Source organism: Sitophilus oryzae, unplaced genomic scaffold, assembly GCF_002938485.1.
Source record: "Sitophilus oryzae breed Bouriz unplaced genomic scaffold, Soryzae_2.0 scaffold_111_pilon_pilon, whole genome shotgun sequence".
Taxonomy (NCBI): Eukaryota; Metazoa; Arthropoda; class Insecta; order Coleoptera; family Curculionidae; genus Sitophilus; species Sitophilus oryzae.
In genome coordinates, this window is record NW_022145749.1 from 6,103,201 (window position 1) to 6,124,736 (window position 21,536).

General features: G+C 30.1%; 1 protein-coding gene across 1 annotated transcript in view; it reads right to left on the bottom strand.

The window, feature by feature from the left end:
• LOC115884863 (5-hydroxytryptamine receptor-like) overlaps nt 1-21,536 on the bottom strand; it is a 192,540-nt gene that overhangs the window by 29,501 nt on the left and 141,503 nt on the right. Inside the window, exons 2-3 of the mRNA XM_030903575.1 lie at nt 13,975-14,203; nt 7,312-7,450 (exon numbers count right to left, since the gene is read on the bottom strand). Of these exons, the coding sequence (XP_030759435.1) occupies nt 7,312-7,450; nt 13,975-14,203 (368 nt within the window). The remainder of the gene's footprint in view (nt 1-7,311; nt 7,451-13,974; nt 14,204-21,536) is intronic.

Here is a 21,536-nt window from a genome sequence, read left to right on the forward strand (position 1 = left end):
ATTAAAAGTTATCTCCTGATATTTTGTCGAATTCAGCCTCCTTGATGAGGTAAACGCTATTTTATTAATCACAATTAATAAAGCTAAAATAAAAATAAAATTAATAAATTATATATTTTACCTAATTCATTATTAAATATTATTACAATTAGTTATTATTACTTTTAGTCCAACATAAAGCAATTTCCAGTAAAAAAATAATGGTATTTAAGATAATTAAAAAAACCCAATTTTAAAAAATTTTAACATCCTGTAACTCTAAAACTATGCATTTCCATACTCATGTTTATAGGAAGTTTTTCATATTTTTTGATGAGGAACCAATGAGTACTTATTTAAAACTCTCGCAAGTTAATGATATTATTTTATTTAAGTTCCTATTAGACTTGGATCAACGCAAATTAATAAAATTGCGTTTATTTCATCAAGTAGGCTGAAATCGACAAAATATCAAGAGACAACTTTTAATCGGCATTAAACTGCTTACACTATTTCGCTAACGAGATAAAAAAGTCAGTAGCGTACATGCTTTCTTTAGAAAAATATTCCAGTGATAACCCATATGTCTTTGGTGAATATGTCGATACTTTTTTAGCTTTAAAATATGTCGCATTTATAGCAAATTTTACCCTCAAAATTTCATTCAAAACAATAAAAGTACTTGGAAGAAAATTATAATAAATCAAAAAAAAAATAAGACTTTAACATCCTGTAGCTGCTAAACAAAGCCGAATCGGACCTATGTTGGTATAAATAATAAATCTTATTTTTACGTAAGGAATCTCCCCACGATAGGTGGCACATGTTTTTTGAAACACCCTGTATACAACATTAGTATTTTGGAAAAAGCATTTTTTTACGAATAATTTGATACCACACATTAGATATTTCAAGTTAAATTGTCGTTATGAACCGTATGTTACAATTTCAAATAAACCATGTCCGTAAAAATGTCAAAAGTTGACATATGAGATGTTATTTTCATAACCAACATGACATACAGGCCAGTGACATCGATTTGTGACGTCACCGCACTAGTCGGGCTTTTGTATTGTGCCATATGGTATTGCATATAGTTTTTGCATAAATAATAGTATTTATTGATAGTTTTGCCAGATATAATATGAAAAATATTATACAGAAAGGTATTAAAAAATAACATTAACTTTTTATCGCGTTAAAGTAATTGAATAGCATTAAAATTTAGATCTAAAGCACGAATATTAATATGAAATAAACCACAGCATAAGATGAACAAAATAAAATCTAGATAATAAAAAGCGTGTCCTAAAATTGCGTTAGCGAGTATTTAGCAACTAGTAATAATATACCTGCGATAAAAAGTTTTCAAATATTAAAAAAATTGAAAACTATACGTTTATCGACAAGTTAAGAAAATGTATTGTATATGATAACGACAGTTTAAAAAGTTTAATTAAAAATAATTGTAAACATTTGCCTAACATATTTAAAAAATGTGGATATCAGATAGAATTAACTATTAACATTAAGTAATTTGTAGTTCGATGTTCATCAAGTAACCATCTCCATAAATCATAAATTAAAAGATAAAGATATCATTTTTTTTATATAAAATACTGAAATAAAGTACAAATTCATTTAATTTCTTTAAAATATATTGCCATTTCATAATAATAATATATATTTCATAATAAAAATAATACTTTTCAATATTTATTTCATCCTGAATTTCCAAATCTTGTTTTTTTTTCATCGGGACGTTTTCTCTTTATGGGAACATGCACAGAGGGTCCATAAGAGGGTTGATTTGGAAAAATTGTAGGCACAGCATGTTCTGTAGGTTTTGGACGTGACCTAGTTACAGTTAATATTGTTGGGAAACAGAATGTAGACAGATCCTGAGGACTTATTATAATTGCTGCTACAAGGCACAGACATTATTTCACAAAGTAAAAATAAAGAAACGAAAACTGTTTTACATAAAAATACACGTCACTTTTTTATGTAAAATAGTTTTCGTTTTATTAGCATAGAAACGCGTAAAAAACACAGATTTGTTGCGAAACTAATGAAAACTATAATTGGTTTGTTTACGACTACTAATTCTGGACCACTTCGGTAGAACTGTCAAAACAGTCAGGCCTTGAATATGACGTTAGCCAGGGTTATTTTATTTAGAGTGTCATTTTCAGTTCAGTAAAGTAGAAATATACCGAGAGCGCCATTTAAAAATGAAAAGTTGTAGTCACTTCCGGTGAAACAGGAAGTGGTTCTTGGTTCACAAGTTTTTGGTATGATTACTCTTATGGGACTTTATTTTGAAAAAGTGGTCCTTAAAATAAAAAAATAAGGGTTCACTAAATGACCACAGTGGTAACCAGTAATAAGTGATTGAACTGAACTTAGCGGTTATAAATAAATAAATAAACCTTAAATATAAAAATAAATAAGAAGAGAGAGGCAACAGGCGCCTTCATAAAATAAAGAAAATACATATACAGGGTGTCCCATTTAAAACAAAGACATAATTTTGAGTCACATTTCGGATATGACAGCTCCCAGTGCAAAAATAGTTACGATATTGGTTTGTATGTAAAATGCTCTACGGGACTGAACACACATCTTACTGGAAAAGTAAAAAATGCAACATTTTCAAATTCGCCCTGTATTTCAGAAACCAAGAGAGCTAGGACAAATCTGTGTGTAGCATTTTTATTTTCATAAAAAGTTGCACAGTGATGTTAAAACCGCATCTTTGTATCTTTGCTCATAAACCAGAACCACCATGAACCAAACGAAATTGGACAACCTGTACATATTGGCATTGTTTCAAAGATATATTTTTAATTATTTAATAACTTAAAATAGACATATTATATGTAGTAAAATATGAAATATATTAGGTACTTAATAAATTAAATATACTGCCTACTAAATGAGTTTCTACTATCTCCAGACAAATAAATAATATTTATTTTCTGATTAATTTAGAAGCTGTTGAAATTAAGGCAATAAATTTCTCGTTCTGTTACTTTATTATTTAATTATCCAAGTATCTACCTAAATAAGTTACAGAAGAGCCTAGAATGAAGATTGAATTTTACTTTGTGGATCGTAAAGAAAAAATGCCGATAAAATGACTCATAAATAATAAAAAAAACGGATCGGCTTTTTTTCTGATCGATTATTTGAACATCAATCCTAATGAAAAAAAAATTGGCATTTCAGTTGACAGTACCACAATTCCAGGTGGATAGATTTACTTACTTATCTTATATAAGCGAATAAAGCTTTTTGAAATAGTAGGTTACCCTACTTACCATATAGAGAGTATCCCAGAAATAAGTGCAAGTAATTTAAGGGGTTAGGTTAGGTTAGGTTGTCAAAAGAAACATTTTTTCTCTTTACCGTTTTTCAAATAAGTCCAGAATAACCAAGTTATTTTACTTTGAAAATTTCCAAAAAATAATATTTTTTGAGAACCACTGGATCTTATCTGGATTTTCTTTCATGTAAATTTAAGCTACTACCTATGTTGCCATATTATCAAGAAGTTATGTTTTTAACTTACAACTAAAATAATTTCCAAAAAATTCCAAATTTTCAAAAAAGTAGATCTGGACAAAAGAAACATATTTTCTCTTTACCGTTTTTAAAATAAATTGATAATAACCGAGTTATTTAATTTTGAAAATTAAAAAAAATGGCAACATTTTGAGAGTCGCCTGCAGCAATTGATAATCAGCCGCAAATATCAAGCAATTACTTTGCAGAAAATTACTTTGCTATTATTGCAGAAAAGATTCTAAACTTTTTCGGCGCCCGAACAAGTGTTGACACATCGACTAGAATGATTTAAAAACGACTTGGAAAATTCAAAATAATTTTTTGACAATTTATGCTCTTCTGTTTTTCTGTCTCACACTCTTTTCGCATATAAACACCAAAATAATTGATATTTCTATTTGAATAATAAAAGTATTTTAACAGGCTTATCTTACATTTGCCTAGGCCAATCAAATTTGAGGGTTCATTTGGAAAAAAGTGTTGGAAAGCTAATTATGGTCTTGATTTGTCCAGTTGACATGAAAGATAAGTATCTTAGTTTTGCACGGTTGCTCGACCGCCGCTCGACTCAGGAAGGCCAAAAGATGGTAAAATTCTTGGACTTTTTTCAGATTTTCGCCTATAGTTCCGAAATGTTGCGTTCTATCCAATATTTTATTATTATAAAAATTAAAGACATTTATCATCAATTTTAACATCAATTTATTCAATTCGGTCCAGTAGTATCGCAGAAATTAAAAGATGAAGAATGGTGATATTTACCTATTCTGCTGATAAAGGCATTAAAGTGACATTCAAACGTTCGTCACACGGAAACGATCATTCTAAATAAAAAGCCATACAATAAAAGTCACAGAGCATCAAATTAGAATTTTACATCAAATAATATTCAGTAACAGTTTAGCAGTCGTACGATAAGGTTGTGTTACCGTTCGTGCGTTTTGTCTGCCGGTTATTGAACGTTTGTTTTGTTTTGATTTGACTTGTTTTGATTTGTTTTTGTTCCTGACCCGAAATCAACTCTAAGTTCACTGTTCGTTTAAACTTGACTTTGTTTACTTGTGTTAGTTTTTTGCAACCTTAATTGATAATTTTTCGGCGTACTTGTTTCCGCTGTGCGTGAGTTTTAGCTTGTTTATACTTCCGAATTTTATTCAGCTGTCATCGACTTTTATTAATATTATTAATCATTTACATTATTATGGCTGAATTTAAGTGCGATTCTTGTCAAAAAATCCAAAAGGACAGTTATAAGGTTCGCTGTAGTGGAGAGTGTCGAAGAAGTTTTTGTATGACCTGTACAGGACTGGATAAGGCAACAACAAAGATGCTATGTCAACAAAAGTACCACAATGTTAAATTTTTCTGCACTTTCCCTACATTAAAATATGTTCATGATAGAATAACACAGCTTCAAGAATGCCAACTGGTCGAAAGAATGGCCCAACCAGAAATCATCGAAGCACTAGGATTCTGTTTAAAAAAAAAACATGGACATTTTTCCAGTCATAACTGAAATAATACTTATTATTAGTATGACATGCTGAGTGACCACGATTCCAAGTGGAAAATTTTACTCAAGAAAATTGATGACATATCCAGGATATCAGATACCACACAAGAATCCTTATTTAAGTCAATAAATGAGATAAAGCAAGACACCTTCAATTTATCATCAATTTTAATGGACAACCATGATGGGTCTGTTAAAGTCCAAGTTCATGACCCATCTAAGGAAGAAATGGCGAAGGAAATGGCTGACCTTAGGCAGAGCGTTAAACAAATGTCGCTCACATTGGAAAAGCTTGTTACAAGGGATAAGACCTGTACCAATCACAATATGCAGCGGAAAAAATCCATTTCAACGCAGACGGGCCCTATAGATCACCAAAATAGTACAGCGAAAAACTTAACTAATACCATATGTCCTCCTCATGATCTACTTTCTTATCTCTCTAATGATATTGTAAACTTACACAGTTTCTTTTTTTCGCCCGTAGTTTTTAGAAGAGCTTCGCAGTACAATTAATACCATCAAAAATAAATCCTCTTGTGGGACCGACGGGCTAACTTTAAAAATGTTTTCGAATCTGCCAGAAAGCACTCTGAATCACCTAACAACTTTAATAAACATGTCGTTCCAAATAGTATTTTTCCAAAATGTCTTAAGACGGCAATAATCATTCCTCTGCATAAAGGAGGAGACAAAGATGAAGCTTCTAACTATCGCCCAATTGCACTCCTTCCAACGCTGTCTAAGATCATAGAAAGGTTGGTTAAAAGAAGGCTGATATCTTTTCTGTTTAAGTACAAAACACTTACTGAATATCAATTTGGATTTCTAAGCAACAAGTCCACAAATAACGCTATGTTTTCCCTCCTTAATAAAGTTTACTCCAGCCTAAACAACCATCATTCTACAGCAACAATTTTCTGTGATTTTTTTAAGGCGTTCGATTGTGTAAATCATAAGATCTTAATTAATAAACTGCAGCACTATGGGTTCAGGGGATCATCTCTCGAATGGTTTAAGTCGTATCTGAGCAACAGAAAACTCCTGGGCGTGCTTCTGGAGTCGAACTATACTACCAGTTAAAATACTGGCACCCATTTCTGGGACACACTGTATAATTCATTAAATCAAGAATAACTTATTTTTGAAAAACTTTCTTAAAATATAACCATTTACCACAATACATAAAATATTGCAGTCAATTATTTTCATTATCTTGTTCGTTTTTTTTATAATATAAATCAGAAATTTTCCATTTCCCTTAATTATTTTCAATTGACCTTTCCTGTTTGCTTTTTTGTTTACACGTTCTGCTTGATTGGTTGTTTGATTAGGACTATTTCGAATTCTGTTTGCTGTCGCAAGATCGTTTTCATTATTGGGGTCAATGTCAAAGGAAACGTTTTAATACGATGAGTTTTTCTCCTATAAGGGTAAATACTTACTATAGCCAGATATAATAACCGTTTTGAAAGAAATAAACTATACAAATATCATAGCAGAATTAATAATAGTTTAGGTAATTATAGGAAAAACTGGAAATCGTCCGATTTGGACAAAAATTGGTATACACCCTATTTTGAGGTCGTAGATTACGAATCTGACCTTTTTTCTGGCGGTCTCTTACCGTCTTTACCATAACTGCTATTTTACCAACGAGATCTGTCTATTTATAATCACCAAGTTGCACGAAAGAGTTTTGATTGCATTGGTTTCAACTTCTTTGCGGAGGGGGATAATCTTTTTTTTTGTTATATTATATCAAAAAAAAATTAACCTCCACCGCAAAGAAGTTTAAACCAACACAATCAAAACCAACACCAATGCAAACACTTGCGTGCGACTTTGTGGTAATATATTTAACTATTGTCAAATCTCGTAATAGGTAATTTATTTAGAATCCATAATCAACCCAAATAAAAACAAGATATGGAAACGTTGCCAATTTTCAAATTTCTAGATTAGATCTAGAATATATTTGTCTCTTTCACTGCATAGGAGAGAGAACTGTCAAACTTCCATCTTGCCTCAATTTTCTTTGTTATTTGGTTAAGAAAAGTGTTTTTCAGTAAAATTTTGGACATTTTTATATCCTCAATCAGATGTGGCTTCTAGATAAACTATAATATAATGAAAATATAGTGAAATTATTATTTTACACGGCTGAAATAAAGAGAATTCGTTCGATCTTTTTCTATAAACAGATTCTCTAATTATTCGTTTTTTTTATAATAAAAAACTACCTGTACCGCTAGCGGCCGCTAATCCTCCTGCTATACCGCCGGCTGCGGGATTCCTCTCGGCTTGCTGCGTCTGGTTCATCATTTGTCTTCTTCTGATACGTTTCCTAGCCGTCTGGAATATCCTCCAATAGAGAATGAGGATGACCTGCGAAAAGAGTTTTCTTTATAAAATTAGCTCACGTCTTGGGTTATACAGCCGGCAAAAACAAGCTTGTTTGTCTTCATTAAGTCCAAGATTTGTTTAAGATTCATTAACTTTTGACGGGTTTAGACGCTATTGTTGCGTTTTTGTTTATATAGTTATCGCTAATGGACTGTTCTGTGTAAGGGATAATTATTATGTTAATTATTATTCTTAATATAGAAGCTTTCTTTGCAATTTATTTCGAATAATTTAGATAAATATCGCAATATGTATAGAATGTATTCTATCGTTATTATGTTTGTTTGATAAAGGCATAATATTATTAGTAATATTTCTTATACAATACAGCCTAGAATTTGTCAATAAAAAAAGACTAAAAATTAAAAAAAAATAAAAAATACCACTTTTACACAAAATTACCAAACGGAAATCAAATTTTCAGTGAATTTTTCCTCGCAAAACAAATTTGCCTACCAGACAAAATTATTTAACATTTCAGGGGGTATATCTACCCCGTTGACAAAAGAATAAATACATTATTTAAAATATGTAAATATAACTACTCAGAGAACAATTATTATAAAAATTAAAAACCTTATTCTGCAGATAAAAATAAGTAAAGAAGTTCGTAAAAATGTATGTTTTAAAATGCTTATGAGATACAGGGTGTAGAAGTTTTATTTTAATTTAGATTTTTTGCCAATAATTTTTGAATTAACGCAGATATTTAGATGAAAATTAGCGTCTGTGTGTCAGTATGACTTGTACTTGTATAGGGCACCACCTAAATATTTTTAAATGATTTGAATAATAACAAAAGAAAGACAAAGAAATACATTTCACCATTTTCACCATTTTTACGTAAAAAAACTATCTTGGGAAAAAATTGCTACTAAATGAGCCACAGTTTCTCAAAATACTTGAAATCAATGATCAAATATTCAATGCATGTCTACATGCCATTATTAACAAAAATTAAACCTAATCACTAGATATTTATTTGACTGAAATGATAAATTTGAAAAAAAAACATATATTTTTTCTCAGATTGGTATAATACAGGTACAGATAGAAAGTTATTACTCTTTAAAACAGTTAAAAATTATGTAGGTAACGCCCCTACAAGTTGGAGCCATATTGATATCAAAATCAAATTTCCCATGTCAAAAAACAACCAGACACCAATTTTTATCCAAATATTGACGTTAGTTCAGAAATTATATTTTTATTTGGAAAAAATCATACATACAGTGACATACAGGCTGGCGCACCTCATTCGCCTCGGTTGATTATAGATACGAAAACGAAAAGATGCGGAATCTAAATATTTTATGAGTATATTTGGGAAGGCAATGTGGATAATTTAAAATTATTTTGAAATGTACACGGTATCTCAGAACTAAGATCCACACCAAAGTTATATTTTTTCTTATGGAACACCCGGTATTTTATTTCATATTTGGATCCGTCGATACAAAATAAGGCATTTATTATAAGGGTCAAATATGTTTACAAGCTTTGGTTTTTGAGATATTTAGAGATATTTAAATATGCATGCTATACTAAAAAAGATTGTCAACACCCTGTACATTGCTTTTCAGAATTAATTCTTTTGTTAACTTTTAAGCGAAAGAAATAAACTTTACTGAAAAATTTGATTGCTTCGTTTAATGTATCTATTAAGGGGTATCAAAAATTGCTGGTCTATTTTGAATATTTATTTTACATAAAAACTTTGTTATTTTATATACTTAACCAAACACCCTGTATTTTTTAAAATAAATTGAAGCAGATTCAAACGCTCTGTCAATCTATATTAGGGTTTTCTATGCCTACCTAGTTCAGATTTTGAATGAAGAGCAAATTTTCAATAAAATGGCAACCAAGAGGGCTAGTGTCGTCAAGGCAAGTTTCTAGTGACAGTTAGTAGCTATTTTTAAAATCGATGTTTGTTTATGGACTTTATTTATATTTACACCTGTTTACTTTCTTTAATTTACCTATAATACTTTAATAAATTATATTTATTAAATATGTATTTATTATTCTATCAAGAAAAACGAATATTTAGTTTTTTCATTTATTTTACCATGACTTGTAGATATATACAGGGTGTTTCAAAACAAATGCGAAAAACTTTAGGGGGTGATTCCTTGTTCAAAATAAAGGGTAGTTTGCTTTATAAACGTTGGGTCAAAAGTCAACCATTAGGGAGATATCGCGGTACAAAGATGGCGGAAAATTAATGTTTTTATTTTTTATCTTGAAAACGAAAAGAGATAGACTAATAAAATTTTATGGAAGCATTACTGTTATGAAAACACACTTTCTGGTAATTTTTTCACTTTTTTAAAATGAGTGGAAGGGGTTGAAATAAACTACCCCTATCATTCTTGTTAACGAAATTTAAAGAAAAATCTTATCAAACACATGCAAATGCTTTAATTTGGAAGTTTAGTTTGTTTAGAAACTTTTTTATCTCTTGTGTTCTTTTGATAAAACTCACCGATTTGAAATTAAAAAATAAAATGTAAAGCATTACAACAAAGAACATTTTTAGATTAAGAATCTAGTGATAATAACGATAATAATAATCATCTAGATAATAACGTATTGCAGTAGAGTAATGTCAAATAAAATATTATTAGGAACATCCTAAAAAGTAACAGCGGCCAACTAGATTTTTTCCTAAAAAAATTACAGCAGCCCACTAGATTCTTTATCAGAAAATGTTTTTTGTCCTGACATGTAATGCTTTACATTTTATTTTTTAATTTCAAATCGGTGAGTTTTATCAAAAAAATACAAGAGATAAAAAAGTTTCTAAACAAACTAAGCTATCCAAATTAATTTTTTGCATGTGTTTGATAAGATTTTTCTTTAAATTTCGTTAACAAGAATGATAGGGGTAGTTTATTTCAACCCCTTCCACTCATTTTAAAAAAGTGAAAAAATTACCAGAAAGTGTGTTTTCATAACAGTAACGCTTCCATAAAATTTTATTAGTCTATCTCTTTTCGTTTTCAAGATAAAAAATAAAAACATTATTTTTCCGCCATCTTTGTACCGCGATATCTCCCTAATGGTTGACTTTTGACCCAACCTTTATGAAGCAAACTACCCTTTATTTTGAACAAGGAATCGCCCCCTGAAGTTTTTCGCCTTTGTTTTGAAACACCCTGTATATATTTTCTATAAAAGAGACAATTACGGCAAATTAATTTTCTTCACTTCCAACATGTTTCTGCCCTAATAGGTTTTTTATAAACTAAACTACCCGCTCTACGAAATAGGACAAGTACTTTTTCAAAGGAACGCTTATCAGGAAGATTCCTATTTGGATATCTTTAAGCATATATAAGCCCTTGAGGCCAAGAAGCAATTTTTCTCACAAAATAAAATCACTAGTAACATTCGTTCCGCTAGCAGATACTGCTATATTTTTCTTGATAAAATAATGAATACTTACTTCTTAAACTGTTGTAGGTATTTTTTTTTAAGTAAACTGTTATAAATCTAAAAAATAATATCCATAAACTAATGTCTATTTTGTAAATAGTTACTAACTGTCATTAGAAAAATGCCATGGCGACACCAGCCATCTTGATTGCGATTTTATTGAAATTCATTTGAATCTGTTTCGATATATTTAAAAAAATACAGGGTGTTGAATTTAAAATAACGAAGTTTTTATATAAAATAAATCCTTAAAATAGATCAGCCAGTTCTAGTACCCCTGTATAAATTTCAGGAAGCAATAACATTTTTCAGTAAAGTATATTTCCCCATCCTTAAACTCAGCACAAGAATTAATTCTGAAAAGTAATGTACAGGGTGTTAATCTATTCTATTATAGCATGTATATTTAAATATCTTTAAATATCTCAAAAACCAACGATTTTAAACATATTTAACCCTTATAATTAATGCCTTTTTTGGGCCCAAGAATCCAAAAATTAAATAAAATACCCCAATGCATACTTGTGCGCCTTACCCATTTCATATATCAATAAAATATTTTGTTTCTACTTTTTTTTCTAGGGTGAGTTTCCTACGATGTTCTCTATGGGTATCTCGGAAACTACTGGAGATAGAGAGTCGGTTAAATGGGGAAAGAATTGCAGTTTTGTGGGGTCATAAATATGCGCCTTTCAGATTTTTGAAGAAGTTCATGGCTTACTAGATATTTCGAAAAAAACAAATTTTGGGTATTTTAAAAATTGTGCCTAATTCCATTATAATCTATTTTAGACAATAAGTTTTCCGATAAAAGTTGTAGATAATCACAACCCTAATGAGATTGTGTTCTCCGACTTTTTCTAAAGCCTGTCATTTTTGACATATGACACAAACATATGTTTTATTAAATGGAAACCATAGTTGGCCATGACTTCATACAAAGCGCCATTTTTTAAGCTTTTCAGCGATATAAGCTATAATATTGTTGCGGACCCGTGTGGACTCGACCTAACCTAACTATATGCCCCGCCCTCAGATGACCTTATCATCGCATTAAAGAATAGACACCGTAATGATTCATTCGTTCGAGAAGAATCGAGTCCCACTGGAATGGACTAGTACATACGAGAACATTCGAAAACCCTCTCTATGCACCTAACAATCTATGGACTATTCTAGATTTCTTTTGCTGTAGGTATAAAAGCCGGCGGCTGTGGCCTAGAGAGGGCAGTTATAAATATACCAGTGCAGTTGACGCGCTAAAATTCAAAATAAATTCTTAGTTATAAATCGTTTGTAAATAGTTCTATAAGCCTTTTATTGTTATTGTTTTTGTTAATTAGTGTTAAATAAATAGTGTTTAAATAAATTGTGACTTTCTATCCACACGGAACCGACGAAAAACGTAACAATATGTTTCTTTCGCAAAATTACTGAGTTATAGCCAATTCTTATCTTTCTTGACTAATTTCACTTAGTTAGCTATGGACAGACTACAAGTTCAGTCGTCGTTGCTCTCAGAAATATGAAATTGTCACATTCAATCTTTCTAAATTAAAATAAACAAAAATTGTAAATAAGAGTTTTTCAAATGAAGAAAAGCGTGTAGGATTATTGGTTCAATTTTTCTTGGCCATACAGTTTCGAAGATACGTTGGCCGTTGACCGGTGAACGTTATTTACGTTTTTTAGAGAACGGTTTTCAAGACATGTTAGAAAAGTTAAATTTTGATACTAGCGCATTAATAGAGTGGTTCAAACATGACTTTCATTATGACACACTAACCCCCCCCCCACAATGAAAGAAATGTTAAACATTATTTATATCATAATTATGTAGACTCAGGGATAGAAAGAGGTGGACCAATTGCATGGGTCTCCTCGGTCACTTGACCTATCCATTTTAGATTTTTTTTTATGCGGTATGGGTAACAACAAGGTACAAAAGAACTTATGAATTGAGAGAAGCACTCGAAGAGGCGAAACAGGAGAAGTTTAATTAAGTCGACCGGTCGTTCTGTGAGAATAGCTAGAAATTCAGTTTTAAAAAGATGCATTTATGTAGGTACTCAAAACAATTGCGGATTTTTTGAAAATTTTCTAAAATAACTTGTAGTGATATTATTTTTTTAAGCTTTAGTTTGTGTAATGCAAATTGTAAAGAGCCGTTTAATAATATATTTTGTCTTTTTATAAGTTATAAATCATAACAAAATTAGAACACTATTGAAAACCGTTCTCTAAAAAACGCAAGTAACTTTCACCAGTCAACGTATCCTCGAAACTGTATGGCCAAGAAAATTTGAACCAATAATCCTACACGCTTTTCTTCATTTGAAAAATTTTTATTTAGAATTTTTGTCTATTTTAATTTACAAAGATCGGATGTGACAATTTCACATTTCTGAGAGCAACGACGATTCAACTTGTTTCCATGACTAACTAAAATAACATATGTTTGTGTCATATGTTAAAAATGACAGGCTTTAGAAAAAATCGGAGAACACTCACTCATTAGGAATGTGATTATCTACAACTTTTATCTGAACACTTTTTGTCTAAAATAGATTATAATGGAATTTGGGACAATTTTTAAAATAGGCAAAATTTGTTTTTTTCGAAATATCTAGTAAGCCATGAACTTTTTCAAAAATCTGAAAAGCGCATTTTTATGACCCCACAAAACTGCAATTCTTTCCCCATTTAACCGACTCTCTATCTCCAGTAGTTTCCGAGATGCCCATAGAGAACATCGTAGGAAACTCACCCTGTATATCTTTCCGTTTTCGTATAATGACGCCTGTATATTTATATGAAAATTTTTACCTTATTTTAGTTTGCAGAAGATGTTGCCAAAAATTCCCAAATACAATTCGGAACGACCTGTATATTAAAATAATTTGTACAGAATGAAAAAAAAACAGGAGAGAAAAAGGGGGAAATTAGATTAATGTCATTTCGATGAATATGGCCATAAAGCGACAGACAAAAAAACAATTTGTATCGGATATAAAATATAAAACCTATTAGCCTCAGAGAAAGATAAACGATTGTACGTTGCTTACCAGTAAGGGCAGATAGAAGGACGAAGCGGTGGCGAATATCTGATAATAAAGGTCCTGACTTATCAGGCACTTTTTATCTCGTATCCTGTCGTCCCATTGTGGATCCTTCCAGCCGAGCAGCGGGGCAATACATACCAGAAACGAAACGACCCAAATAATGAATATCATCATGCCTATTCTTTTCGAGGTCCGGTGATGGATGTATTCGACGTTCGTTACTGCCCAGTATCTGGAAATAAAGGAAAAGATAAAAAATGGGTCAAAGACGCTAACTTTTTCAAATTTTCTAAAATAAAAAGTATTTTTTAAATAGAATCTTGGGTGGTGCATCCTATAATTGCCGTAATTAGTGATTATTTCTGTTATTATTAGATTTTTTTTTAATTATTGATATATTCATTTTGTTTCCAAAGTTTTAATAGCAAAACTTAACCACCGATCTATACTAATATATAAAATCCTTAAGTGACTGACTCACTGATTAATCACGATCCAGCTCAAACCACTCAACGTAAGAAGCTCAATTTTGGCATACAGGTTGATTCTAGGGTGTAGAGGTTCGATACGAAGGGATTTTTCGAAATTCCAGTTCCAAGGGGGTGAAACCACCCCTCAAATATTACAATATTTTTTATTTAAAAAACGGTCAAGTTTCCGAAAAAACGCTTAAACACGTATATTTTATTTTGTTTTATACATATTGTTACGTTTTTTCGTCGGTTCCGTGTGAATAGAAATTTACAATTTATTTAAAGACTATTTATTTAACACTAATTAACAAAAACAATAACGATAAAAGACTTAAAGAACTATTTACAAACGATTTATAACTAAGAATTTATTTTGAATTTTAGCGCGTCAACTACACTCGTCTATTTATAACTGCCCTCTTTAGGCCACAGCCGCTCGCTTTTATACCTACAGCTAAAGGTCTCTAGAATAGTCCATAGATCGTTAGGTGCATAGAGAAGGTTTCGATTGTTCTCGTATGTACTACTCCATTCCAGTAGAACTCGATGCTTCTCGAATCTTCGAATGAATTATTACGGTGTCTATTCTTTAATGCGATGTTAAGGTCATTCGAGGGCGGGCTATATAGTTAGGTTAGGTCAAGTCCACACCGGTCTGCAACAATATTTTAAGATTTTTTAAAAATGTTTTTCGAAAAATCTGGTCATTGATTAATCACGATCCTGTTTAAAGCACTTGACGCAAAAAGCTGAATTTTGGAAAACGGATTGACTTTAGTGGAGGATAGTTTTCACTGCTTCCAAAAAGGCTTGGACGAGAAGCTTCTATGCCTACCGGGTTATGATGGATGCACTGTTTAATTTTGAATATTTATTTAGTGGACTGTATTAGGTTATAATTATTACAAGGCCTTGTTGGCAAAAGGTTTTTTTACATTTATTTCAAAGAGTATCTTACAACAGATAATTTTGACAAGTTATTTTACAAATTATTATTTTGTTTTTCGTTGTCGAGGAGATCAAACATTACATTTTAAAAACATCTTTACCGATCGATAATCTTGATTGACAGGAAAAGAAAATACCTTTTATCGACCGATATAGATTTTAACAAACATTATAGGTAACAGATGTCGCCATCGCTTGATACATGACACAATATAGACAAATCAATTTACAAATAGTACAGGGGGTAGTAGTGGGCAGGTGTAAACAAAAATGGATACAAATAAAACTGTTCATTTAGGGTGCAGAGGTTCCATAAGAAGGGATTTTTCGAAATTCGATTTCTAAAAGGGTGAAACCACCCCTCAAATATTAGAATATTTTTTATTTAAAAACCGCTGAGTTTTTCGGAAAAACCCTTAAACACTTATATTTTATTTTGTTGTTTTACATACGTTTAAATATTTTTTAAAAATTTACAGAGGGTGTTATATGTCAATCAATCCTAATTTTTATCATATACAAACATACCAAATTTCGTTTTTTGATCTGAAAAAAAAATAAAAAAGTTATAGGGGTGAGCCACTTTCTGGGCACACCCGGTATACTTAATAATAAAATTTCTGTCAATAGGGTGTTGCAGCACAGTTTTATTTCCTTTTATTTTTAACAGCGAATTCAAAATGCCCAGTACCAACAAGTGTAAAAAACTGTTAATGAAGATCTATTAAAGCCTTCGTTAAGAAATAGTATGTCTTGGAACGTCAATATTGCAAAATGGTTTAAGAATATGAATATGAGGTCTACACAAATTACGCTATATTTAGCATTATATTTTATTTTTTGCTGAGTTTAGATTCAAAACTAAAATTTTTGTCAATCGGCTGTTAGAGCACATGTATTGACTAAAATTTTATCTATTTAAAAAACTGTTGGTAACACAGACTTAAAATAAAATATAGACTGAGCATCTCATTCATAAATAGCTGGAAGATGCGGTCAGACAATGTCTTGTTATTGTTTTAGGTTATAACGAGTGCGACACGAGCGATAGATAGGTTGTCTCTGTCGTAACGGTCGTTCCCTGACGACTCGCAACGAGAAACGCAACACTGCCTTTCGTTTCTCAAGTACACCTGAACTCTCCGTATCATAGCCGGGTAATTTTTTCATTTTAATGAAGCTATAATTAAATTAAAAATATATCGTATTTAAACTTTTTTATATTTTATTAAGATTTAGGAGAGTTTTTTTTAAATAAAAGTTTAGAAAAAACGTCTTAGAGTCCAAAAAGGATAAAAATAATAAAATACATGTTATAGAAGAAATTTTATAATCGAAATTACGTAATTTTTGAAATTATTAAAAAAATATTAATTTTAGTCAAACATTTACAACCCCTAATAAAAAAGGACCTATTCTACAGATATAATAGAATCGACGACAGATAGAAAAAAAATTATGATTGTTGTAATTTTTTTTTTCTGGTTAAGTGATGTTTTATTTATGTAAATTAGAGAAAACATAAATCTGTTCCATTAAAAGAAGGAAGGTGATAGGAAGTAGATGAAATGAAAAACTACATTTATTTAACTCGGTACTGTCTTTATTATACCGGGTGCGTCCCAAAAGTGGCTCATCCCCATAATTTTTTTATTTTTTCAAATAAAAAAACAAGATTTAGTATGCTAGTATATGACATAAATTAGGATTGATTGATGCATTCAATTATTTTTGTTCACTTCCTGTTTCACCGGAAATGACTATAACTTTTAATTTTTAAATGGCACCCTCGGTATATTTCCTTGAACAAGAAGACTAAGGAAGGAGCATATCAAAAATCTTAGGTACACCGCGATAGGCCTCAAATATGGCCAACTTAAATTCCGGTTTATCAGTGTCGTTCTAATTTTATTTAAAAAATGTAAAACTATGATGTAGGGTAGACCTGGGGTAGACTCAATAAGTTGTTGTTTTATTTTACGATGTGAATAAATGTTGGTAGTTATTAAAATTGTTATAAAAATATATAATTCTAATAAAAATATATAAGTTATAATAAGTATTTATTAACACAAACATCCGATACGCTACTGAAGCAGGTAAGTCAAATTAACGTATCTAAATTCTTTGACATCTAATCTTTGACAAGTAATAAATAAAAGCTAAAATGCAAGAAAAATATATAATTTAGTTTAGAATTTAAGTGAATTTCATAAATTTCTTTTTAAATAGTATCCGACTTATAATTTAGTAGTATAAGGACTATTTAATACATCTATGGAATATTGAAACCTACTTTATTAAAATGTAGTATATATACATATATCTCAATATATGTGTATAAGAAGAAAAAAATATTGATAATATTAAAGACGTGACAACATACGCTGGATGAGGAAGGCTCGGTCGACTGTACCCAGAAGTAAACATGTGTATAAAAAAGATTGTTTGACCGCGTTAAGATGTAAATAGTGTAGTCTATATTTTATTTTAAGTCTATGGTTGGTAATTAAAACTTCGGTTAAACAAGTACTCAAAGTCCTTGGGAGAGTAATATTGCACAATTGAAGGGGTGGTTGCAATAACCAGACAGTGCCACTTTTAACGAAAATGGGATTTTTACTGAATTGTCTTTTAACAAATAGTGCAATCGTTTCCTGCAACAATCAGATAACTCCATTTAACAGTCAGTAAATGACAACGTTATTTGAAGCTAACTTGCTGTCGGTTTGCAGCAAAAACCAGGGTAGCTCCTGGGAGCTGTTTACAGCAAGCAAAATTCCTTAAAATGAAGCTGCCTGGTTATTGCAGCCACCCCTTCAATTGTTTAAGAATATGGCTATCATATCAAGAAAAATTATGCATAACTTTTCTAGATATGATAGACATATTCTTAAACAATTGTGCTATAATTAGTATTATATTTTGCTGAGATTTATTTTTTAGTTTTTATATTTTGCTATTATCGATATTATTAAAGTTTTGAAAACAAGACTGAAGAAATATAGAATAAAATTCTCAAAACATATTTTGTAGAGATCAAATTAATTAAAATATGTGGAAACATACATGTTACGCAACCCTAAAAGGCTAATTTTAATGCAAAAGCACAAATACAAAAGAATTATGGTATGTTCAACTAAGTGAAGAAAATTTTAAAAATATACAATCTTATGTAAACATCAAATAGGATTTATTTTTAATAATTTGTAATGAATATAAAAATTATAAATTAACCAAAAAATCACAACTTTGAAATAAATATAAATAAGCAATATAATTTTTGTCTACATACATTTAATAATATAAAATGGATATATGTATATTTATTTAAAAATGATCTGATTCTAACTATAAATTCGTTTAGAGGATATTGTCAATAATCAACGTTCAATACATTTTCGTATTGAAAATATACTACTCCTATAAGCCTGGCAATTTATAAATACATATATAATTTAATTCAGGTACACTAATCACACTTTAATTGGGTAGTACAACTTAACAAGTATAGCTAGAGACGCGAGAAATATAAAATAACACGCGACCGGTGCTATCCCCAAGTCTCTTCCTATATTTGTACAACTGTAGATTAAAGTTTGTATTATTCATCATTCGAGTTTGTTAACTAAACTACACAAAATATTAAGCACATACTAAGTGGTCGTTCACTGATCGAAACCCAGCGTTATTTGTTTTGAGAATTTCATAACTCAGTAGCTCGGTTGTTCCCAAAATGCATATCGAAATAAAATATAAGATTATTTATAACAAAACTAAACATTTTTACAGAAAAAGATAACATAATAATGCAAATAAAGTTAGCTTGTATGAAATAAAGAACGAGTTATATTTTAATTAAATTAAATATTGAGATATTGAGTAGTTTAAAAATTATGTCGCTCCGTTTATTATGTTTACGTTAATTATTTCGGCCGTTTAATGCCGATTGAAAGCTATCTCTTGATATTTTGTCTAATTCGGCCTTCTTGATGAGATAAACGGTATTTTATTAATTATATTTAATAAAATTAAAATGAAGATAAAATTTATAAATCATATATTTTATCTAATTTATTATTAAATATTATTACTATTAGTTATTATTACTATTATTCCACCCTAACAGCAATTTCAACCGAAAAATAATGGTATTTTAGATAATTATTATAAAAAACCTAATATTAAAAAGTTTTAACATCCTGTAACTCTAAAACTATGCATTTCCATACCCATGTTTATAGGAACTTTTTTTCATATTTTTTTATGAGGAATCAATGAGTACTTATTTAAAACTTTCGCAAGTTAATGATATTATTTTTTTAAAAATTGCTTAGACTTGGATCAAGGTAAATTAATAAAATTGAGTTTATCTCATCAAGGAGGCCGAAATCGACAAAATATCAAGAGACAACTTTTAATCGGCATTAAACTGCTTACACTATTTCCCTAACAAGAGAAAAAAAAGTCAGTGGCGTACATGCTTTTTTTAGAAAAATATTCCAATGATAACCCATATGCACGTCCCTGGTGAATATGTCGACATTTTTTTTTGCCTTTAAATATGTCGCCGTTAGGAAATTTTTAATAAAAATTTCATACGAAACGCTAAAAGTACTTGGAAGAAAATTAAAATAAATCGAAAAAATATTAAGAGTTTAACACCCTGTAGCTACGAAACAAAGCAGAATCGGGCCTATATTAATATGAAAAATAAATCTTATTTTTACGTGAGGAATCTTCCCACGAGAGATGTCAAATGTTTTTTGAAACACCCTGCATATCAGGTCTACACAAATTACGCTATATTTAACATTATATTTTATTTTTTGCTGAGTTTATTGATTCCATAACAATACTATTTAAAACTAAAATTTGGGTCAATCGGGTGTTAGAGACCATATTTTAACAAGAATTTTATTGATTCTTCTTTTTAATAACTATGGAAACAAAACTGTTGGTAATGATCTATTAAAGCTTCGGTTAAAAAAATAGTCAGTCCTTTTAAAACGCGCAAAGGGCAAGACAGCTCCAACTAACGTCGCCATTTATGTACTGTTACATTGAGAGAACTTATTGTTGCAGGAAACGATCAGCCGATTTTTTAAATGGTAATGCACTAAAAATCTCATTTTTGAAAAAAGTGGAGCTGCCTGGTTATTGCAGCCGTATATCTGGATCTGAAAAAAATATGCATAATTTTTCTAGCTATGATAGCCATATTCTTAAACAATTGTGCTATAATTAGCATTATATTTTCATTTTTGCTAAGTGTATCGATATTATTAAGGTTTTAAAAACAAGATTAAAACAATATACAATCAAATTCTCAAAACACATTTTGTATAAAGAAAATTAAATAAAATATGTGGAAACATAATGTTAGGTTTTTTTTTACAAAAAAGAATAACTTTTATGCAAAAGTACAAATACGAAAGAAGTATGGTATGTCAACTAATATGAAGAAAATTATAAAAATATACAAACTTATGTAAACATCAAAGACATACTTTTATTATTTTGTAATGAATATAAACATTATAAATTAGCCAAAAAATCACAATTTTGAAATAAATTGCATTAAGCAATATAATTTTTGTCTACATACATTTAATAATTTAAAATTAATATATGTATATTTATTTAAAAATGATGTGATTCTAACTATAAATTCGTTTACAGGATATTATTAATAAACAACGTTCAATACATTTTCGCATTGAAAATAAACTACTCTTGTAAGCCTGGCAATTTATAAATACATATATAATGTAATTCAGGTACACTAATCACACTTTAATTGGGTAGTACATTAAAGTTTGTATAATTCATCATTCGAGTTTGTTAACTAAACTACACAAAATATTAAGCACATATAGTGATGGGTTGTTATTTAACTATCTGTTATTTTATAACAATTATTTAGAAATAACATAACGCAACCGTTACTGCTTTTAAAAAATAACAGATATAAAATAACGACACGCAGAGATCGAGTGTTCGTGAAACGAAGTCGGCGCTCTGCACCGCCACGAAATTCGATGCTGCTCGAAGCAATTCCAAAAAACAACTAGTATGGAAAACCTATTATTTCGACAACCATCGATACAGGCGGCGAGATACAACGGACAACGGAGTGGGGTA